At 44.0% G+C, this 23,633-nt stretch overlaps 2 protein-coding genes and 1 long non-coding RNA gene across 5 annotated transcripts in view; 2 read left to right on the top strand and 1 right to left on the bottom strand.

Annotated features, from left to right (window-relative positions):
- The first annotated feature begins 180 nt into the window (after window positions 1–180).
- On the top strand, window positions 181–19,095 carry IQCB1 (IQ motif containing B1). Its single transcript, XM_083841605.1, has 13 exons — window positions 181–507; window positions 1,086–1,248; window positions 2,874–3,003; window positions 5,184–5,277; window positions 6,339–6,438; window positions 6,905–7,077; window positions 9,720–9,832; window positions 10,919–11,028; window positions 15,743–15,885; window positions 16,306–16,454; window positions 16,910–17,038; window positions 17,411–17,567; window positions 18,636–19,095. The coding sequence occupies exons 1-13, from the start codon at window positions 414–416 to the stop codon at window positions 18,863–18,865; spliced, it is 1,785 nt and encodes a 594-aa protein (XP_083697731.1). The 5' UTR covers window positions 181–413; the 3' UTR covers window positions 18,866–19,095.
- On the bottom strand, window positions 18,957–21,222 carry LOC310901643. Its single transcript, XR_014585969.1, has 2 exons — window positions 21,083–21,222; window positions 18,957–19,679 (listed from the first exon to the last, which is right to left on the bottom strand). It is a non-coding gene; the product is annotated as an uncharacterized lncRNA (long non-coding RNA).
- The window catches only part of LOC310901637 (uncharacterized protein), a 51,704-nt gene continuing 49,243 nt past the window's right edge, over window positions 21,173–23,633 (top strand). The window contains exons 1-2 of one of the 3 annotated variants that reach the window (XM_083841601.1): window positions 21,173–21,693; window positions 21,872–23,186. The gene's annotated coding sequence lies outside the window, so the exon portion shown is untranslated. Of the gene's footprint in view, window positions 21,694–21,871; window positions 23,187–23,495; window positions 23,616–23,633 lie in introns of those variants that run through there. The other 2 variants (XM_083841602.1, XM_083841604.1) reach the window with 2 other exon arrangements.

Here is a 23,633-nt window from a genome sequence, read left to right as displayed (position 1 = left end):
CCTCCGGCCCGAGGCCACGCCCACACCTCCCCGCCCGGCCCCTCCCCTCGCGGCTCGCCCCGGGCCTATCCACCGCGCCGCCGGAGGGGCGAGCCGGCACGCGGATATGCAAATGAGGCCCCCTCCTCCTTCGGCGCGGCGCTCTGATTGGCGCGGGGCGGCCGCGACCACGCGGCGGGGAGGCGGGGGGAGGTGTGGGGGGTGCCGCGGGGTCACAGCGGGCGGGGCCGCGCTCCCGCCCCCCTCATCCCCCCCCCCCCACCGCCGCAGGTGGGGCGACCCCGCGCGGCGCGTTGGGCGGGAACGGGGCTCCCCTCAGAGCGCCGCCGCCATGTTGGGGGCTCCCCTCGGGGACCCCGCGGCTCCGCTCAGCAGCCCCCAGGCTCCGGGCCGCGGGCCGCCCCCCGCTGCCCATGGCCGCGGCGGACCCCCGGGTGCTGGCCGTAGCCGCCCGGGTCGCTGAGAGCAGGGAGCGGGACGTCCCGGCGCTGCTGCTGGCGTTGAAGGGTAACGGCGCCGCCGCTGAGGGGTGGCAGCGGGGCAGGCCCCCGCCGCCTCACCGGGCTTGTGAGGCCCGTGCTGGTGGGGCCAGGGCCTCGGGCAGACCTCACTGCTGCCGGGGGCAGCCTGCGTGGCCGGGCCTGAAGGCAGCAGCGCGATGCCCAGCTGCCGTGCGGCTCCCCCCGTCCTTCCTCCCCTTCGCCACCCAGCCGCTGCTCGCAGAAGTGGCAGGGACAAGTCAGGGCCTGTGCTAAATCGGGACGTAATTATAAGGGAGCCGTACGTTTCGCAGCGGTTGTGGTTTTCTCCGGCCTAGGAAATTCATACAGATGGGCTGTGTCCCAGATAATGCGTGTCTCACTGCTGGATGTGTAACGAGACGATGGAAAGCCAAATACAACTACCCTTCCCAGTTGTCACGGGATCTAACAAACAGATTGTAGCTGTAGGATTGAAAAACACTGAAATATTTTATGCCGTTGGCACTTTTAAAATTACCTCATATTTTGAAAAGGAAAAAATACCCAAATTGCACATCGCACTCTAATGCTTCCCTTTGCCACTCTCGTGCTTTCTTCCCACAGAAATTTTAAATAGTCCTTCTTTGGGACGTAAGGAATCTGAAAAAGTTAAGCAAGACATACACTATTATGATCTGACTCGCTACTGCGTGCTGGTCCTTAGACAAGACTACTCTCGGGTGCGTGGAGGCTGGGCTACTGCTGCCCAGCTAGCAGAGATACTGAGGTAAAAAAACTTGCCAATAAGTTTTCTTCTTGTTTTCTTTCTGGCCTTTTATCTTGCTCTTTTTCTTTTGAAGCTGTAATGCGTTGGCTTCCATCCAGAACAAGGCTTGTTGTTCAGGAAAGGCCAGGGTTAAAGTGCAGGGAGCAGTCAAGAGCAGAGGGGTCAGGCATAGCCTAATTGGAACTGTTTAATTCATTCTCATTGTGTTTCATTGAGCTGGGTAAACTGTTTGGTGGGAACAGTTTTTCTGTTGGGTTTACCTTTTCTGTGGTCAGTACTCACATAGGTCTCAGTTTTTGCCAAGCAATTGCTAATTTTGAATTGCAGTTACTTTAAAAAAATCTATTTAGATTTATTTCATCCTGCAAAAATGTGATTAACTCACAGCTTGGCTTGACTCCATTTAAATATCTATTTTTAAATATCTATTTACATTTTAAACATAATAGAGGGCACAATTCATACAGACTAGAGAGCTTGATGTGGTGATATTGTGAGAATGGCGTGATGAAGTTTAATTCATAGCTAGTAAGACAACTTTAAACTCCAATCCCCAATGATCCAAACTCAATTTTCAATGTCAGGAAAAATAGTAAGTTTTAAATTTTCTCCAAGTTGTACTTGATTTTGGCTTAACTAGGAAGCAAAATTCTAAGGCGTGAAGCAATTAGGCAACCATCTTTTATTTATGCCATATCTGCAATGTGAATTTTTAATGTGAGGAATTTCACCAAGAGATGCAAGATTTATCACAAGAGTTGCATGAGACTTAAATAATCTCTTATAAGCTACTTCAGTTTGCAGAAAAAAAACCCTGAAATTTATTTAGCTGTAAAAATGTCCTTTTGCAACTAGTTTAATCTCAACTTTGTGCTTAGAATGTGCTGTCGCAGGGCTTAGGTAAGCAGGGCTTTATGTGTACGCATTCACAAAAAGCTAACAAAGATTAGATAAGATGTCAGAAAGCAAAATTCATAAGAAGCTAGGAAAATACTTCTGTTGCACTTGTCTCAGCGTGGAGTACAGAACTGAAAATCTTTCCAGTTGTAAAACTTGCAGTTTCTTGTAAACAGCCTTCCAGAAATGACCAACGTGTCTGTGGTGAGTAAAATAAGAAAACTGAGATCTGAAAAACTGATTTCTAGCCCACATGTATTCCCCAGTTAGAGGGAAGTTGTAGACAGACTCACTCAGTTTTTTGTAGTGAGTGATATTTTTATATGTACTTTTGTTGCCTGATCTGGACTGCCTTCATCAGGTTTCCCTTATCACGTTTCTGTTTGCCTTTGCTTTTTTACCTTATGACCATCGGAGCCCTTCCCTAACGTGTGGAACAAGCCTGAACAGATCCTATGAAGCTAAAGGCAAAAGTGCCTTGGATATGTTTTAAACTGAGCCGTGCTCTAATAAGCAGTATTATACTTGCTGTCTCCAGCCTGCCGGTGATAACTCTTCCTTCGGAGGCAGCTACCTCGGAGCTAGTCACAGCAGTTAACTGTTGTTCAGTGCTGAATTGTCCCATTCCAGTGAAGCATTCCTTCTCTGATGACATGACGTTCATTCAAAACTGTTCAAACAGGCCCTTGACTATTCAGTTGTGTTTTTTTTTTTTTTTTCTATTTCAGTCATTGTTGTGTAGGACTAGAGGTGAAAGAAGATCCCGAGGAATTTTACACAAAATTTCTTCCTTCAGCTATAGACAACCTGCTGTTTTTGGGAAGACGCCTGCAAGCACGATTTATCCGGGCAGTCAAGGTATTTAAATTTCATAGTTAAGAGAGCAGAGAATCTCTGTAAGCTTTCCAAGCTCAAGTGTTGTATAAGCAGGATATTATTCTAGGGATGCTGTATTATGAAAATTTATTTTGCAGAAATTACTTTTTCTTTGTGCCTTGGAGCTTTGAAACTGAAATTTGTCATTGTGGAGCGTTCAGTCCGTTACATGTGCCAAAACTAGTTTGTTACCATAAGGTTTTTTTTAGAGAGTTTTGTTACTACGTGTCAGAATTTTTAAAGGGGTAGGGGCATTGCAATTATGTGTAGGACAGAAGAAATAGGACAGCCAGGTAGAGAATAAAATCCCAGATGTTTTTTCTTACAAAAGGCAGCATCTCAGTCATGGTGGTGTCTTCTTAACTTTGCATATAATTAGTTCAGTCTTTGTAACCGCTTTGTTCTCACTGCTTTACTCAGCTTTACAGAAAAAGAAAGTATGGTTTAGGAAGGCTTAAGACTTTAAGTCGGATATGTCGAAGTTTGTTTTGCAATAGAACCTCTTCAGTGGAATTGGCAAAAAATTCCAAAAATGCCTACTGCTTCTGAACCAGCATGTCGGGATCCCTAAAGGCAGGCTTTGTGATTTAGTGGATGTGAACACTTTCTCACATTACTCTCCATCTTTGCAGAGAAGAAGGATTTTGCCTTGCTATTTTCCCTCGTGTTTTTGAAACATTCTGAGTTCCAGAACAAGCCCCCCAAAATGAAAAAATGAATACCCAATTTCATGGATTCTGATAGTTTATTTTATTATGCCTGTTTCCCTTCGTATCTCATTTCCCGTCTCACTGACTTCTTGGACTTGTTCATAGTTTTCCTGCAGAGTCTTGTTCAGGACACCACATATACAATCACTTCTCAGAAAGTATCAGCAGAGTGACGTATTTTCTGTTTGTTCAATACTTTGTAAGTGCATTTAGTGCTTAAGAAGCAAGCTTCCTGAATGACATCCCAGGAGACTCGAGTCTTATCTGCAACATGTAATTTCCCCCACACTTTCTTATTATGTCTCAGCCTACATGCTACTTGAGTCATGCTTGTGGGCAAAGATTACTTTTGAATGCAAATGCAGTCCATATTATAGCTAGTATTTTGGCTTTTAAAACTTGTGGTCTCAAAGGTGACTGGGCAGCCAGACTTGATGCTTGCTCACTGGAACTTGGGAAACCCCACTCTGCCAGTGGAGATTTGCAGTTTATTCTGCCCTCGCTTGCTTTCTGTACAAGTCTTTGAAGTCAAGGGAAGTACTTAAATAGCTTTCAGAAACTGATGCGCTGCCAAAACACACAACAGATAATATTATGCCTTAACTTATTACTGTTATTTCGTATCTCTCGTTGTCAGTAAGTACCAAATACAGAGCTAAACCATGACTGATGGCTGGGACTTACAGCGTAGGTCTAGGAATAGACTTTCCAGAGTTTCCCTGGTGGAGGCTCCACAACATGGGAGTTACCACACCCAAGTGCTTTATAATAACATTTATCAGCAGTGTAGTACTGTCAAAAGATGCTTTGCTGTCCACACACCAAGATTTTAGATTTCCAGTGGGCTGTGGATCTTACCTGGAATACAGGCTCCAGACTCTGTGTGTGTGTATTCACATACTGAAACCTGGATTTCTCCTGGTCATTGTGTCCAGTGCGGTGTTAGCACAGCAAGCACAAATACATTCAGTTTGGTGTTTGCTGCTGTTTCTCCACCTGGGGGGTGCTTCTGAAACCTCTCCATGCTCGTTCACAAGAACCTTTTCCATTTTAACAATATTTTTGTCCACTTTGTACCTGTGGTTTCTGTGTTTTAGTCTTAAATACCGTATTTCCCATTTTGTGATTTAAATCTGTGATGCGTTTGTACTAACCTGTCACTTGTTGTCTTAGCCCTACTATGTTATCAAGTATTTTTAAGGACCAAACAAGCCTTTTCTAGTAAGGCTTGTTATCTAGTAAGTTTAGACTTTGTTGACAGATCTCTGGCCTTGAAGGACACGCAGGTTGTTTTTTTGACCGGTTCCTATGGTTTGACCAACCTCATTTGGGAAGTTGATGGAGCTGGCCTCCAAATAGCTGAAGTATACAAACCGCCCGCTGCATCAAGCTGAAGCCCTCAGTGAAGACGCATACATGTGCTTTTACCTGCTTCTCTTTTGTTTTGTTTAGGATGAAGAAAAACAAGATTTTTTACGCTGTTTCCAAACAGTAACCGATGCCATCTGCTGGCTGTTTGGTGGGCATATTCAACTAACAAAGCATGGTAAGGGAAAAGTAAACTCATAAAACACCTGAGTATTTGTCTAGAGCAACTACGGGTATCAAGAATCAGTCACAAGCCAGTCTGCATCGAGTTATCCAATTTGGAGTAGGTGTTAAAACAATCTCTTAAAATATTCCATTCAGCAGAAACAGCAATATTTAAATTGGAAAAGATCCAGTAAAGGGGAATATTAAAGAGTTCCTTTTCTAGTCTTTTGGAGACAAACATTAAAAGTCTTCTGTAATTTCCATTTATAATTATGTACCTTTAAAAAACAGATTTTTTTTCTGATAAAATACTGTTGCTCTTCCTACCTGTCAGTGGTTAATATATGCAGAAATTTGACCAACGTACATTGCAAGCCCTGATGGGTAGAACTGAAAATGGATTTCTCAATCCGTTGTCATGCCAGAAATTTCTACAAGTATCTGACAAATTTCTCTAGCGCTTTTGACCAAAATAAGCTTTCATTTAAACCAGCTTAGCATTGGCACATTGACTTTTAGTTCATAATGAAAAACAGAATTTGTTTTTAACAGAGAACCGCAACTTAAGGATCATAAGATACGTAGCTAACACACAAATGGCTAGAAAAATTACTAAGTATGTAGTCACTGATATTCTGGAATAAAAAAATTGGTGCTTAAATGACATCAGTGGACTTGCATTAAATGAAACTGGTTTAACCAACTGTCAAGGTTGAAGTGCTTATCTTTTCTCGATGTTGTTGCCCCAGTGATAATTCTGCTGCTGTAATAAGAAACTGGTGCTGGTATAACAGAGAAGGTTTTAAAGTTTTTATTACATTGCAACGCCAGTGCCTAAGGGATATCCAAAGGCAGAAAAACAGGACGCAACGTGTTTTTTGGATGTTAAAGTAGTTTACTTGTTCCAGTAAGCTTCGGTGTAAAAATTATAAAAGATGGCGTTTGTTACAGAAAATAGTATTTAGTTTTACTTGCTATGGCTTATGTTTCATAATAAAGTTTATTTGTTTAATGGTATTTTTAAGTCTGTGGTTCTGATTGCGTGACTTCTTGTTTGTTTTTGTTTTTTTGCAGTACTGCAAAACGATCACTTCCTGCAGTTGCTAGTAACAGACAATGTTGAAACAGCAGTTATAATGATGTCTGTTTTACACAGTATTTTGGGGGTCAATAGGTTAGTTGATTTTATTATTACTGATTTTCTGAAGTTTAAATATAAAACTCAGTTCGTTATTGCTTTGTAAAATAGAACATTTCATATACAAGAAGTGTGGCGTTTTTTTCTAGTCTTTGCTGTAGAAGTGGAAAAATTGGCTATTTTCTTTATCCTGTTGTTAAGCTGAGGGAATGGGAATCAGTTGAAACAGTAGGAATGCCTCTGCCACTGAGTCAGTAATACTTGTTTTTTCATTTTAACTGGAATAAATGTGGAAATACCAATTCATTGCAGGAAAAAAAGCAGCATAAAACAAACATAACTGTTCAATTCCTTTTCCTTCCACCGTGGCTCAGATTGCTGGTCCGGCTAGCTGGCTATGTTGACTTGCTGAATCTTGACCTGACATCTGTAATAGGAAGTCACTGTTAAAAAGCTCAGTTTATAACTAATATTTCAATTCTATCCTCCCCTTTCTCTCCAGTTCTGTCTTGCTTCAGGTTGATGAAGAGACCCTTCACTCTGTTTTGGATGAGCTCGTTTATAAGCTTTCATCTACCACCAATCCTGTCATAGGGAATGCTGCTACAAAACTGCTGTTGTTGATAGCGAAATTTTGCAAGCAGCTCCTGAAGTTACTCACAACTCGCTATAAAGGTTTGTAAACATGCGTGGAACCAAACACTCGGCCTTGCATTCACCTTAAAAATACAAAGGTGGCGGTTACCCAGTGCTCTCCTTGTTCATTAGCCATCTAATACAAGGAAAACTGCAGTGCTGTTTTATTTTCCTTCTCTGTTTGTTTTTGTTGTAATTTAAGGTGCTGCTCCTCTTTCTGTTCCCTAGATTTATTTTCTTCTATGTATTGAGGACTGTGCATGTGGAAACTTGTCTATTCTAGCGATAGTTTGGCACCTTCAGCCTGATGGGTTTTACTACTTTCTACACGATGTTCTGTGTCTTTTTTTTCTGCAAAGGCTGGATATCAAGAGACCCTCATAGCAGGGTGTCTGTACTGCCTTGGTAAGAGCCGTTTGTCAAACGTCTGCTGGTGTGCCAAGCCTCACTAGTCCAGAAGCATGGAATTTTTACTTCTGCCAACTTCTGATCCTGGCTGTTACGGGTCTGCTTATCTGATAGGTGCGGTTCTGTCACTAAGGAGCTGAGACTGTCTTTTGACATCCAAGTGGAATGAACTTTTTCCAGGAATTCATGAAATGAGTTTATTGTTTTGTATTGATGCTTCTAGATGAGGAGACTGAGTGTGCATGTAATTTAACTTACTCTATGTTCTTCATTATGTAATATAGTATCCCATTTAATGTTTCTGTCTCTAGCCTAGCAGAGAGCTCCAGGAAGCACGTTTATCTTCTGCTGTTGTGTCCATGGAGACTAGGGAAAAGGATTTGATGTTTGCCAAGTCTTTTATATCCTGGTTATTACTGATGGTCAAAACTACTTTTGTGCAGCCTCTGTTCTTTTGAGAAAAGGGTAATAAGAGGTGGTTATGCGAGACAAAAAGGCGCAATTCTCCTTTTCACAGTTGTGCCAACTACTTGTTAGGCAGCACCAGCTAGATCAATTCCTGGATCAGATGGGTAGCTTTGGCACTTCATTGCCTACAGAATTGAGACAGGGCTTCCTTGCGGCGTGAAACGAAGTATGACGTGCCTAAGGCTGGCAGCGTGTTGTGGATTCTTGTGAAGCTGCTGCGATGATCTGACCATCCCAGTTGTAGAACACTGGTTTGTCTAAAGAGGTGCAGGTCTCCATCAAAGAACTACGGTTTAGGGGTTAGGCTACTTTATTTTGCTTGGAATCGACAAAGTGCCCCATTCATTTAGAGGCTCTTGATCTTCTGTATATATTTCCTGTTTCCGCTAAGGAAAAAAAAAAGCCCTCTTTTTTTTTCTTTTTGTTAGAGTCCTTATGTTAGCTTTCTCTGAGGCTTTGAAATCTTGTAGATGGTTTGAAGAACAGCAGCTACAAAGAAAGCATTCCAGCATTTCCACCACCCAGCCATCTCGTTGAAATAGCTTGGCTTCACAGTGGTTCAGAGCTGTTGCTGGTATGAGGTGCTTCAGTGTAAGCTTTCTGTCAGTAATGGCAAAGTGCTAGAATGAGGAAATACCCTAAATCTCCCAACTCCAAGCCCAGCACGGTCTTTACATCAGGATTGCAGGAGGGCCTGGTCTTCTTATCTGCATGGGAGGACACATCTTAGAGGCATGCTTGTCAGTGGCTGGAAGGGACACATGGCTATGTAGCCCGTGCAGAAACTGGCAAATGGGTCGTGTCAGACCTACGGGACTTCTGTGAGGGAACTGCTTTGTGTAGTTATGTGGTTTTTCAGGGTTCAGGCAGGTTTAAGGCAGTGACTGACTCCATTTGTAGTTCCAACCATGTCTCTCCTCACATGTTTAACCCATCATCGTTGTTCCAAAATGGTGCATGCCTGCTAGAACAGAGGTGCGACTTCTGTTGGTATGAAGGACTTCATGGTCCATATGTGATCCTGTAAGTGCACACGATGGATTATTTCTTGGAGTTGCCCAGTATGTGAATATGCTTATAGACAGTGATTTGAAGATAGAACTTGTTTGAATCTGCAGTTCTTCAGGAGCCTTTCCAAATAAGTGACTACTTCCCGTCTTCCTTCCTGTCCCCTCCAACTCTGCAGAACTCTCAAGCTCTGGCATTTGTCTGATAGAGATCTAAAAAACCAAGTGTTACTGTCTGTTCTGTGTCCTGTGCACAGCACAGGGAGCGTGTGTGTTGTGAGGAGAGCACAAGTATGCTTTGTAGCTATTGTGCACCGAAAAAGCCATTTTGTGCCAGGGATTGGAAACTCATGTACCCACAGTGAGATTATGCTGTACAAATAAGACATCAAAGAATTCCGGTCATAAGTGAATAGATTTTATTATGAAAAATATGAAAGCAGTGCTCGTAAAACCTGGCACTTGTGTAATGCTTACCATCCTTTCAGGACCTCACAGTGACTTACGGATAAGACACTGAAGGTACATGGATAATTTAACTGCAGTTATGTAGACACAATAGGTAGTGACTTGGAGATACAAAGCTACAGTCACTGTAGAATACTTTTCTGTGATGATTGGAGCATCAGTTCTTCACTGATAATGTGTAAACTCAAAAATGAGAGATTGTGTTCATCTTCAACCTAGTCTTCCTTTACACATAGAATCAGATTTAATTTTTTAATTTGAAAATTGTTAGTTTGAAAGCCTCAAAAGAAAAATTTGCCTTAGCAGTATTGCATGCTTCTTCTCTCTTAGGATTGAAAGTGCTTTTAAGTAAACAGTGGACTGGCAAAGGATTTGACAGGGATCTCAGTCAACTTTTGGACTTGCTATACTTGGAACAATCCAGTGGAAAAAGGGAAATGCAGGTGCTGAATTTTAATGAGACTTTCCTATGTGAAATCCTAGTTATGTGTAATTTATATATGTCTAGAAAGCATTTACTATATTGCTTTGTCTAAGCTTTTCAAAATGTGCTATTTTTTTCATTGTATCAGTGGATTTTTAAAATTTCCTATATATTCTTTCGTTTGTCTTTCATTTTTTAAGACCTCAAGAAATTGTCCAGTTATTAAGGTATGGGATTGTTGGGACTGTGACTTGAGAGTTTGGCTTTTTTTTTTCCAGATTCACAAAGTAGTATGATTTCTTATAGGTGATTTAGTTTTGTTAACTATAAACTAAAAACAGTTGTGTCTGCTCATCTCACATCAGTGTTACAAATTTAGGTTTCTGAAGTCTTGGGAGCATTCAGATAGAATTGAAAGTCATGTAGTGAAAACGTTCGGTAAAAACACCTTCTGTGCTGTGTTCCCAATAAAAGAGTGGATGTATGTTTTAGGAACTTACCAAAAATTTACATGCAGGTTTTTCAGAGACAGTACTTCAAAGGAAATCAGAGTTATGTTTGTAGAGACCTGCTTTCACCTTAAACACAGCAGGGTGTTTGTTTTGTGTGTTGCTTTGTTTTCCCCTGAAAAAATAGCATTTAAGAATATAATTTCTTTTCGTGTTTGTTGTGACTGATGATCATATTGCAAAAGTAAAAATTTTCCTGCTATTAGTTCTCAAAACTTGTCCTTCTATCCTGTCTAGTGTAGGTATTTTGATCGAATCAGCACTTGAAATATCAAGTGCTTCAGACACTTTAAATTCAAATTTCTAACATTAAGTAATGTAGATAATATATATTTGTGCTGTGAATGCATTTGTTTATCAAAGAGAGCATTGATCCAGATGATCAGATTAGCTGCCTTTGGAGCTCATACAGGATTTGCGATTATAATTGTCTTTAGGACCTTAACTGCCCTGCACCATTACAAATATTGTGCATTTCAGTGTATTGGAAAACTGTTTTTTGGCCAAACATTGAGGTTGATCCAAATAGGCAAGCAGTAGTAGTGTGTTTTTATATGCAAAGAAAATATTGTACTAACTGTTTTTATAAATTTCAGAGAGAGCATCAAGCAGCTTGTATAATCCAGGCTGCGTGGAGGGGATTTCAGACAAGAAAAAGGCTGAAGAAACTACCCCAAGCAGTGACCATTTTACAGAGGAGCTTCAGGTAAACAGCATAGCTTTATAAAAAGCACTCAAGAGAATAGACTAATAAGGCTCGGTTTGGTTTTTCTCAGGTCAGAATTCTTCCATTAGAGCTCGTGGGAATATTCCTTGTTACGGCTCTTGACCACTGCCTCTTGTCCTTTTTATGTTTGCCTCTAAGAATCTGGCTCTACCTTCTTTGTAACCCTTCCCATAGTTAGTGAAAGACAAAAAATGGATTTCCCTTCCTTTGTGCTAAAAAAAGAAGCATCTCTCCACCTGGCCTTGTATACTGAACGCTTCGTATCCCTGTCTCCATCTGGACAGTCCCTGTCCCTCCAGTTTGTCAATATATCTGTCTTCTACTGGGTGGCCCAGTAAAGTATGGGCAGCATTCCAGGTGTGCCCTCCAGAGTGTTGAGCAAAGTGAAATAATTTTCTTTTGACCTGCTGCCTCTGCTTTTGCTAGTGCATCCCACAATGCAGCTAGCTTTTGTTACTGCAAGGGCACGCTACTGGCTCGTCTTCAACTTGCCATCTACCAGGACCCCAGGTTCTTTTCATGGGAGCTGCTGCCCAGGTAGTCAGTGCCCAACCTGCGTGATTCATGAGGCTATTTTGTCCCAAGTGTAGGACTTTCCACTTGAACTTCATGTGGTTTCTGTTGACCCATTTTCTATATCCGTGGAGTTTCCTTTGAGCGTCAGCCCTGCCCTGCAGCGTATGGAAGACTGATGACAGCCTTGCTAAAGTCAAGGTAAATGACACCCAGTGCTCTCCCCTCATCCACAGAGCCACTCAGCTCATCACAGGAGGCCATCAGGTTGGTCAAACGTGATTTGCCTGTGATAAATCTGTGCTGGCTGTTCCTGTTTGCTTCCTGTCCTTCTTGTGCCTGGGAAGAGCTTCCCTGCGGATTTGTTCCTGTATCCCAGAGAATGTTTGGGTTGGCCAAGAAGTCCTCCATCTTGAAGATGCCTTTTTCCAGTCAGCTGTATTTTCTGAAACATCAAAGTAATGTAATGCCAATATGAACTATTTCACTGCAGATTCTTTTAGCAAAAACATCCAAACAATGTGCTTTTCCAGCAGTACCAAGCTGCCACTTCTGGTGCCAAAAGCTCCAACTGTCCCTTTCCCAGCTGCCAACCTTTTTCTCCATGAGAAAAACTCATACTTCTGTGATGTTTTTGTATGTTTTCTGTGTAAAAATATATGGCATGTGGAAAACTGCAAGTGTGGGACAGTGCAGCACTGGATTGCAGTAAATAGCCCTAGTAGATGATGTACTGTTGGCAGAACAATTAACTGGTTTGCAGCTAACTTACAAAATTCCATCATAAATTAAATGTGGAGCTGTCCTGGAGTTTAATGTCATGCCAGAGTGCTGCAGAAACCATGGACTAAAGTGCTTGCTCCGTATGCCACTTGTAAGGCCTTCTTCTCAATTAATATTTGAAATCTTTGACTCTCAGAAGTGGGGTCAATTCAGTGACCTAGAAATAGCATCTTCTGACTTTGGAGTAGCACAGAAGAATGAAGCTACATAAAAAATGCGTATGTTACTTGAAGTATGATTTCAGTAACTTCAGCACATGTTAGGCAAACTCTTTTCAGAAGTCTAGTGTGAATTTTAACATAGGTTAAGGGATCTAAATCAAGACAGACTCCACAGCAGGTTTAATTCAATCTTTTTTATTGTACATGGTAAGCACTACCTTGTCAAGACTAGATCTTACAAATCAGATAGTCAAATCACTTTGTATTATCACCAAGGTGTTAGAAAGCAGACAGCTGTGGTTTGTCTAGACTGGCATTAAGAAGATACTGGGCTCTCTGGGGTGTAATCTTCAAGTTCAGGAAGATTTGCAGGGGGATGCAAGTTATCCACTGAGGACCACTAACCACTTCAGCTTCTGTGCTGTGTACTAAGAATGCCATCCTTGTGACTGCTTTCTACTGCACCATACACACACTTTGAGCCAGTATTTCTGCCTCCATCAGGCACCTTGCAAGCCTGCAAGCCAAAATTTGCAGCCCAGAAAAATTGCGTGACGGGATAAGGCGTGACATGCTAACGCAGAAGGGAGAGGGTGGTGAGGCTACCAGCAGCCAACTAGCTGCTTAACATTCTTGTGTCATGTTCTCACTATTGCAAGCATTAGTGCGTGCCTCTTAAATAAGTAGATCTTGAATCATTTAAATGCGCTCTTGAATGTGTTTGTTTAACATTGAAAAGAATGGAAATGTATTAATATTTTTACAGTTGTGTGTTCGTGGCCCAGTCAGTCCCATTGTACTGAGTACAATGTAGTAACTGTACAGCTCCAGTGGTTTTTTTTCTTTCTAGGCCAAAGCTGCAGGTAGCATTATGATGAAAAATAAAAATGGTGTTTGGAGTGCTGTGAGCATGACTTTAGAAAACCTTTCAAGGGGCCTTTGGAATTTTTAACAGTCAGTGTTTGGTTGTATACATGGATTTGTTTTAGGATAAGTACATTTAAATACTGCTGAAGCTCCAGACTTGGCTTACCTGCAGCTGCAGTAGAAGATCTTAAACTCTACAAGTTACATACCTCTGAAATGCTGTGGTTTCAGAAATGTCTCCTCAGTGACTATTAAAGCTTGCATTCTCTCCTTGAAGTTAGTTCCCTTTTATGTAACTAATTGTAGAACTGTTAAAATGGCAATAATTGTTATTAATCATGCCTCATAAATCAAACAATTGCATGTATGTGTATATATATTTATATATATATGCATATATACACATAGATGATCAGAGGGAGGCTAATTTGTGCTATGAACTGCTGAAGGAAGCTTGGGTCTTAGTCTCTGTTTACTTCTGTTCAGAGGCATTTCCCTGTCAATGTGATCTTGTGGAAACAAATTATTTATTATTTTTATTTATTTATTATTGGGAGAAGCAGAGAATGAAGAACGTGTATTTTACAGACTACATGGGAAATTTAAATACCTGACAAACATTGTTCGTAGTTTCACAGGTGCACATCTGAGAAGTTCATAAAACATGCTTGTTGTTTCCTGCCTAGGGGAGCTGAGAAGTTTCTGAGGAAAATTATTAATAGTTTTATCAAGAAAATGGCATCAAAAGGCCTGTTTGATCCTGTGGCATCGTTCAGCTTAGAAGCATAGTATTGCCTTCTAGGATTAAAAATGCAAAGGTTTACAATTCTAGTTTACAGAAATACGTGGGCTGAAAACCTTGAGACCATTCTGATGTAGTCACACGCATCGCGATCTGTCTCTGTAGGTAGATGTGTGGGCACACTTCAAGTCTGCATTACTGTCATAAAAGGATTATGGTCTTTTAGATCGTGGTAGAGGCTGTTTATCAGTTTGGGCCAGATCTTTAGATCCAGAGCATTTCTTTTACAAAACAGCTTCCATCCTGTTTTCCACCACCTAGTTACAGAGACTAGGGAGAAACTGTAGTTGGCGGAAAAATTACCAATAAATTTATATTAGTGCTGGGAAGCGCGCAGACACCTGAATAGTAAGTACTGTGAGTCTAAAGGTACGTGACATGCAGCCGTACCAGAATTACTGGGCACTAATGGTGGTTACTGCCTTTTTTAACCCTTCCTGTCCCTCCTTATGCCTGTGCTCTACATATTCCCTGTTCCTAGTGCTTAAGACCTCTTTCATTGTACCCACAAAAGTACTAGAGATGAGCAGAACTCTCAGCTGTTGGCCCAGTGGGGGTGCCGGGGTCCTGATCAGGCAACTGATGTTGCTGCGACAGAAGAGGAGTCGCGTCATTACCTCATCATGGGGTGAACTTGTAAAGTCTCGAGCGTTATGCTGCTGACGAGGTCAGGTCCACTGGGACAACAAAGGGTCGTGAAGAAGGAAGAGCCCTAGCTTACAGCGCCTCCAGCTTCACTGAGACCATGTCCACGTGGTCTCAGTGATTATTAGTATAGACACATGAGCATATTTAGCGTTAATATATTAGTCTGTGTACTAATGTTAGTATACCTGTTACTGGCTTGAACGCTTAAGCGCCAGTTACAGACTTTTCAGTTGTCTCATCTGGGAAACAGTTGCTCGGGCTTTTCCAATGCCAAGCACAGTAGGGCAACATCCTAACATCAGATTACAACAACTGGTACAGACCAAGAAGAATTTGCAAGAAAATTCTTTCTTAAGAGTTCTGTTAATAAAGTTGATGGAGAAAATGTGTCAATGTGTATTTCCTGGAGGAAAAAAAGAGAAGAAAGTAATAATTAAAAAAGTGAAACTCAACAACCAACATTCTGATCTACTTTAGCAGCCTGTACAAAAACAGTAATACGTATTACAGAAAGCAGGTGCCATGCATGCTGATGGGTGCACTGGAAAAGATGCATGCTGGAGCAGATGCTTAATGTTGCTTTACTTCTTCCCCATGTGATGGAAACAAAGCAGTTGTTCTAGTTCATGTTAGCTGTGGATGTCCCACCTGAAGCATTGCTCTTTCAGCGTCCTTAGAGCTGTACCCTAAGTAAAAATACATCTTTTGATTTGACAAAAAATTGGGTGTCTGGCTCAGAATTTTCCTGCTTATAGATAGCGTGATAATTTTTTAGCTTGCAGGTAAGGTAACATCTCGTTGCTTGGGTTGGTCCTGCAGCCAGCAGCTGGCATGGCAGCTGCTGGACCATTCAACATAAAGAGGGATTTTTAAGAAATGTACAACTTAAGGTAATTGTCAATATTTTTGTGTATTGCAGAGCTAAACGAGAACAGGAGCGGCAGCATTTAGAAAAACAGAAGGAAGATGAGGCCCTAAAGCTGCAAATGCAACTTCAGAGACAGAGGGCCATGAGACTCTTCCATGAAAGACAGCTGGCCTTACTGGAAATAATCCATGCAAGTATGATGTCTATTAAAGTATATCAAAAGATTAAACTGTCTGGGTCTCCTTAAGAACATTTTCCCCAAATGTATTTCCTAATCTTGCATGTCTGTTTGCAGTGTAGATTTACCATCTCTTCTCCTGACCTGATTATCTGACAGAGAAGGTGTTAATTCTTCAAGGGCTCAGTAGCTACTGATTGACATCTGCTACCTTCAAAATGTTACAGCAGAAAAGGAGACCCTATATATAAAAAGCTCCATTGCAGCTACAAGTCTTCTTTGAGTAGTCTACAGCTACTGGGCCTTTGATAAGGAGGGATTTTTAACTGATAAAAAAGCTGGCGTTTTGATATTATCAAGTTTAAGGATTAAAAATGTAAATTACTGAGAGATCACAAGCCATGACCTTATAACTGTGTTTTTCTCACATTTGTAGGTCAGGTAAATAAGCACATGAAAGAAATGGAGGTAAAGTCAGCATTAACTATCCAGAGATTCTGGAGAGGGTATAGAGCGAGAAGAAGTTTTCATCAGCAGAGACAATCTCTTAAGGAGTATAAAGCAGCTGTCATCATTCAGAGAGCAGTAAGTATATAAACTTTGTTCTAACGTTAGGTAGGACAGCACCTTATAGCGATGCCTCAAAAAGATCCTTTTATTTACTTTTCTTAATGTTGATTTAGCCATAATTTATTCAAAAATTAGTCAGAGGATGATAGATTCTATAGCCACAAATTGCGTAGAGGGCTTGAATCCTGCCTAAGATAAAAGCTACAACTTTCTAACTCAAATACAAGAGCTGCCACTTTGAAACCAAGAGTTGGGATTTCACCACACCACAGGTAAGTCAGTAATTTATTATGAGCATTTTAACATTATTTAGCATCCATGCTGACCATTGTATGTTGCCTTTTCAGTATTGTAGCTAAAGTTACGCTTTAACAGATACAGTGCTGAGACTTTTTTTTCCACTGACTGATTACAAAGTGAGATAAACTTATTGTCTGTGATTCCTGTATTTTTATATGTTCTTTACAAAGGCTTGCAAATTCTTGGAAAAACAAAGAAGTAAAAGACCTCTGTCTCCTTGGAAAGATCCCAAAGGACTGACTGATGAGCAGAGACTGGCTTTACAGCAGAAGGTGGATGACTACATCAAATTGCATCCGGTCTGTTTCTTAGTCATTTCATAATTTCCATTAATGATGCAACGTAAAATACTGTTGGGATGAAGTATATTCAACTTCATAAACTCTGATCAAGATAATCCTTGTGAGGTATGCATATATTAACCCTGCTTGTTTGAGAGCAAGGTACTAGGATATTGGGGTTTTATCTGCTAATCGAATAAAAAGAGTCACAGCAAAACTGTAACTGGAAAGTCACATATACGTCACATATAGCTTTGGAGGGAACTTCAGAGGAAGCAAAATGATTAAGTTAACAATTAACAGCATTTGCATTCCTTTGGACACTAATCTGTCCCCAGAAGATTTAAAATAACCAGCTCTTAATGGTAACAAACTGTTATTTTCCTCCAGGCTTCCCAAATGTCAGAAGAAATGAGTAAAGAATTACATATGCAGGCCCTGGAAAAGCTGGCACAGTTCATGTTGAGGAGCAAATTGGATCAGAGAGCAGCGCAGCGGAGAGAGACGTTACTGGCTCAGGTCAACACTGATGTGGAGCTGCTAATGAGTACGTGACTGCTCTGGTCATAGTTTTAATTACCATTTGGATTAAACTAATTTAAAGAGAAAATTAAAGGGAACACTGGTAGAGTCTTATTTCAAAACTGAAATATCTTTCTTCCTTTGCCATATGCTTTATCTTGAGATTTTTCAGGCTTTGCTAAAATTCATACAGGTACTGCTGTAGGTTAAGTATTATATACCTGCTTTTCAGGGAGCATCTTATTTTAGTGCAGAATTTTTTTTCTGGTATGTTCACGAGAAAAGCAATGGCCTTGTAAAAGGCATTACAGTTTCTAAAGGGATCTTGCACAACTTCTTCCTCCACATTTTTGTTTTATTCTGTTTTCTTGTTTTCCCCAGATGAAGAGGGAATCCTTTGAGCTATGAATTTTGAGTCAGGTCTTTATTTTGACTAGCCTGGCTTTATTTGAAATAGAATTCAGTGTGGTGCTAGCTAAATTCCAGACAAATAGTTTGGAGTGAAAGAGGGAGAATAGCAAACTGCAGCCACCAGAGAGCACCCAAGCAGGACAAAATTCAGCAAGTTACTGAATTCCATGACTTAGCCTGTCACATGGTGTGTCACTGCAGCTCATTGCTCCCTGAACGGGCAAATCAGCAGCACACTCCCACGTTTTGCCGGGGCCCCCAGGCAGGGAATACGCAGTGCTGCTGCTGCGCCAGAGCTGTGGAAATGCTACACTGATGTCACCCTGCGCCAGGAGCGCTGATCCAGCAGTAGCAGCCAGGAGCTCTGCTTTCTCCTAGGTCACAGTTTCACAAGAAGTCGACTTGGTGTACAGCACTACTGCCCTGAACGAAGTAGTCCTGCTTTCCACCCTTACTTTCTCTCCCCTTGTTCTGCATTTATTTTTTCAAGTTAGCCTTAATTTGGATTGCTTCTCCAGTCTTGGTTTATCACGCAGCCATGAAGTTGTAATGCCAGCAAGGGGAAAGGAGTGGCTAGGACAGTAGGAGGTGGGGGAGTAGCGATCCTTCTTTTTTGTTTAAAATCCTCGTAAAACTGCAGCATAAGAAACAAAACAGAAAACTTTTCTCCTTGTTCCTACAGATGCTCCACGGTTAGCAGAGACCACAGAAAAAGATCTTGCTGTCTTTATGAGTCGGTCAGTCCCTGTAGCTACCAAGGCCAAACAGTCCCACAACGCTATGCTGAAGTATGCTCGCTGGCCGTGGTGGAAGAAGCTTGGAGATGAGTTTGTGGAGGATGATGTCATTCCTGATGATGCCCTGAATGCAGAACTTGGAAGTCTGTTTATTGGTGGAAGGAAATCCTATTAGCTATTGGTGGAAGCTAATCCATTTACAGGCAGAAGTATCTGTTACTCATCCAGACGCATACCTTGCACTGTGTGTTCACTTGCATGTGTTTTTAAGGAAGGAAAATACTTGAATTCGGAGACAAAGCACTGAAAGAGACCAAGGCCATATTTTAGTGGATTTTACTAACGTGATTGAGAATCTTTTCCAGTGAACTTGCAATAAAATCCTATTGATTGTGCTGTTACAAAGAGGATTTAGATACTGTAGTTGTAAATTAGGATATTTTATAACTTACATTGCTTTGAAAGTAAGTGTGTAACTTTTGGCTTTCCGCTTATTATTTGAATTGCTCCATTGTGAAAGCCAGGGCTTTTATAGCAAAATGTTTTATCAGGTGATGTGCTTCAAGATAAAGATGGGTTTGGAACAAACCAAGACGTCAGTAAGAAGCCAAGCAAGCACTTAGGCAGGCTGGGTGCTTCCGGCAGGGTGGAACAGCTAACTCCAGTCAGCACAAGCAAAGCTTTGTCTGAGGAACCTCCACCTCTTGCTTGGGAACAAGTGAAAAAGCAAGGGGATGAAAAAAAAAAAATCTTAGATCATAAGCATTTTCCTTTAAAAACATGCAGTTACTTCCACAGCCAGTATGCTGCGTTGTAACGTGGTTGCAGTCCAGACAGTTGCACGGGCTCCTAGCCTCAGCACGGCCATTCGCACCATCAGCTTCATCTCAAACCATGAAGACAGTGTTAAATCCAGAAAGGTCTCCAGCACAGTCACTGTGGCCTGGTCCACAGTAAAAACCTCCAGCCAGAGGCTGCTGCTTATCGATCTGCGTAGAAAGAAAGGAGAACACGAGGCTGCGGTAGTGCCTGCGCTATTAATAAAGGTATCTATTAGGTGAGAGACGCAGGGAGTCTTAGGAGTTAGATGTACCAAACTGCAGAGGAAGAAAAGCACAGTGATGTCTGCCGGTTGTATGTGGGCAGCAGTACTACTTCAGCATGTTTGATTTCCATCTTCTCTAGAAGATTTTGAGTTTTAATTTTAGTGATGAATGGAAAACAAATAAATAGAAATATTGGGCAGAAGCCCAAGGCCATTCAGAGGCAGCCAATACATCAGAATTAATAACTGGGCAGCTGCCAAGAGGAAGAGCTGTGCTCTGGGTTAAATTTTCTAACAGGCTGTGAGTTGGAAGGCACCGACTTGGCTCTGAGCTCCTTTCTTGGAGAGTTAACTGGTGGAAAAATCCATTATTTACTGGTGCACTTGCATGTGGCTGTTGAATTACATGTTCTGCGCAGCCCTGCTGTTAGACCATGCCTATCATAAACCAGGTGCCCTACGAGTAGCAGGGTGGAGGGGCTGGGGGAGTCCCAGGGGATAAAGGCTTCCCCCAGCAGCTGCCAAGCTCTAGTGCTGGAAAACGCCCGGCTCCTCCGGGCAAACTGCAGCAGGCCAGCTGTTCCCCTGCAAGTCCACCAGGCCTCTGTGCTCGTCATTGTCCCCTCTGCCGTGCAGCCACTGACCCAAGCTATTTCGAGACAGCAGCGTCAGCTGTTATGTTTATTCCTAATCACCCTCATTATAACAGCTCTTCAGCACGGGGTGACGTTCACAGAGGTGCTTTGCTTAATGTATTTTGTGTAAAGAGATGAGGCCCCCTGGCCAGTGTTAAATACCGAGTGAATTATAGAGCATCTCACCAAAAAGCCACTTATTGTAATGTTAATGGCCTCTGCCACTCACTGCCATTGGAGTGGATAATGAACTCCCCCTTTGCAATATGCAAGTTGCTGGATAATGTTTTTTTTTTTTTAAGTGAACGGAGAGCTTGGTGGAAGGTGCAGCCTTGCTGGAGGAATTCAAGTTGTGGGGTCGTTTGTTACCAGCCCAGCAGTGCAAATTCCTCCGCCCCACCGCTGCCCCGATAAATAAAAATGCCTCTCCTTACTTTGTGCTTATCACCAGGAGATCTCAATTATCTCCGTTTTACAGACCTGGGGAACCCAGGCGGCAGGCAGTGAGGGAACGTGCCTGTGGCCACGTACAACCCGCAGCCCCCTCTGCAGTGCTCTTTCTGCCCGGGTGCTGCCTCCCACCCCTGTTCAGCCTTCGCCCTCCTTGCCCTGTCTCCCAGCACTGCCTGCCCTTGCTCCCACTGCTGTTGAAGGCAGAGCGAGCCAGAAGCAAGCTGCTGCTGTGTACTGGGGTTCAGCCCCTGTCCCCTACCTGCCTGACGTGACTCCGAGCCGTGCGGAGGGGGCAGATCTCTTCTGGCCTGCCACCACCTAGTCAGAGACCATCGAGTTCCACGTGGCCTCCCTTCGCTCACGGGCTGGAGGGATGTGACCGGGCTCGGGTAATCCTCTTTTCAGGTGCAGGCCACCTGCCTTGCTGGTGATTTATTTTACCGTGGATTTATTTCACCGTGGTTCCCTCTGGGATAAAATACTCCTGCCTGAGTAACAGGAACGGACAGACAAGAGAACAGAATTCACCTCCAGCCTGCTGCCAGGTGAACTCTGGCTTCCGTGATCACCTCTCTGGGTTAACACGGTCACCCCAAACCAGACCGAGCTGAGACCAGCCCTGCTCCCACTTGCCTTGCCACAGCCCACAGGCATGCCCAGAAAGCTCAGCTGAAGTTGCTCAAGCATTACATCTGCAGCACAGGTGGTCCGGCCAAGCAGGGAACGGGGCTGAATTTGGCTGTGATCAGCCAGCTGGGGCTGTGTCCCTTTGGGTACGAAGCACGTTGCCCAGGCAGCCTGGAGACGGAGCCCAGTTTTGGCAGAAGAAGCACAGGGGGGCCCTGCCCGGCTGGTGGGGTGACAGACGTGGTGAGGAGCGCAGGGGCAGAGGGGAAGCTGGAGCTGCGAGAGCAGCGGCACTCAGGGCATTAAATATTGATGCAGTCTAAGCTGGCCTGTGGGGGCGATTGAGCTGAATTGCAGGTTTCTGTTGCTGTGATAAATCGGGCCCGTTTGTCATGTGGTTTTGTTTCTTCCCTCTCCTAAGTAAAGCTACACAGGAGCCGTATTGCTACAGCAGCAACAAACAACCTGGAAAACAAACTTCTCTGACGGATGTGGATAAAATAGAACGGGCAGCAACTGTTCTCCTGCCAAAGGTGCCACCAGAAGGTCATGGAGCAGCAAGATGGTGGCAAAAGGAACAAAAACCACACAGCCCTTTCAGAGCAGGAGGCAAAGCAGTGTCCTCTGCTGGCTCCTGCAGCTGAGGAAAATTCCTATTTACGCAGACAGTTGGTTCTGTGTTTGTTTTTTTTTTTTCCCCCCAGCTTTAGCTGTAATTGGACTCGCAAGCAACAGGATGCTCATCTCCAGCAGGGACACGGGCATGAGCTTCAGCGCTACGCTGCTAAGTCCACGGGCATCTCCTGGCCTTTCAGAGCGGCTGTAACTGGAGCACGGAGCCGGGGACAGGAGATCGCCCAGATGCTATTCCACCTCTCGCCTCTCGGTCTTCCACTGCCCATTTCCACAGGAGCCAAACCAGGTACAGAGACCTGCTCTCCGCTGCGGAACATCACGTACACCAAGCGCAAGGAGAAATGGAAGCGTTCTCCAAGCTGCGGGGTCAGGGCTATCTATAAACGAGCACGCGCAAGAAAAGGAGGCAGCCCTTAGCAGCAGGAGCTGTAAAGATCATTGATGGCAATAGGTCTCCAGGTTCTCCTCACCATCCTTCTTTATAGCACAGCAACGCTGAGACATCCTCCGGGTGTCCTTGTGTACAGTGAAAAGCTCTTCGGTGAAGAGGTTATAGGGAACACCTCTGGGACCCTGGGCAAGTTCTGTCTCTTCCTCTCCGAGGTGAGGCTTACTGCAGGCTTTGTGTGTGGTGTTTGTGATTTGAGAGCCCTTGGTGGAGGACGCTCTGTGAGCATGATGCTACTGAAAGCCCCCTCTGCGAAGGTGACATGGGAGTCTGACAGGCCTCAAAGGGGAAAAAAAACACTTGTGTAAATCAGATGTCGGACACAGGCAGAGCTCGGGGCTGTCGTTCTATGTACTTCTCTCCAAAATCAGCTTCTCTCTGCAGAGTTAATTACATCCTTAAACCAAGCAAGATCACTTAAAAAAAATAAAATAGACCCAAGCAATTCCGATCTGGGAAGCTTCGTCTCACCCATGCTGTCAGCAGCCCGGAGCCCTGCAGCTCCACGAGCCGAAACCCGGCGGGCTCAGAGCGGCGTTACGCGGCCGGGCAGCGCTGCGGCGCCGGATCCTAGCGGCAACCGAGGGCACCGCGAAGCTCGCCACATCCCTGCGGCCTGCGAGGGGCTCGAGTGGCACCCGTCACGCTCACGGTGAGGCACCGGGGAGCAGGGAGGGCAGCGCACAGCCCGCCTCGGGGGGCACGGAGCGGGAAGCACGGGGAGGGCGTTTCTGTGCTGGCGCAGCCCCGAGCCCCCGCCGCAGGGCGAGGGACGAGGCCAGCAGCCCCCCGGGCTGGCTCTCAGACAAAAGGCCGGCGCTCGGTCACACCCAGCACCCCGCAGCCGTGCCTAGGGGCACGCACCGAGCCCGAAGGGACCCCAAAGAGGGGCTTTTCCCCCCCGACCCCCCCCTCGCCGCTCCCCTCCCGGCGGCCCCGCCCCTCCCGCCGTTGCCATGGCGGCGGCTGAGCCTGAGCCGGGCCCGGCCCCGCGGGCGCACGGGGGGCGGGCGGCGGCTGCGGGCCGGGGCTCGGCGCTGCCGGGCGGGCGCGGGACGAGCGGCGGGGCCGGGAGCCGCAGGTGGGTACGGGCACGGCG

This window comes from Anser anser, assembly GCF_964211835.1.
Source record: "Anser anser genome assembly, chromosome: 6".
Classification (NCBI taxonomy): domain Eukaryota; kingdom Metazoa; phylum Chordata; class Aves; order Anseriformes; family Anatidae; genus Anser; species Anser anser.
This window is presented reverse-complemented; position numbering and strand designations above follow the sequence as displayed.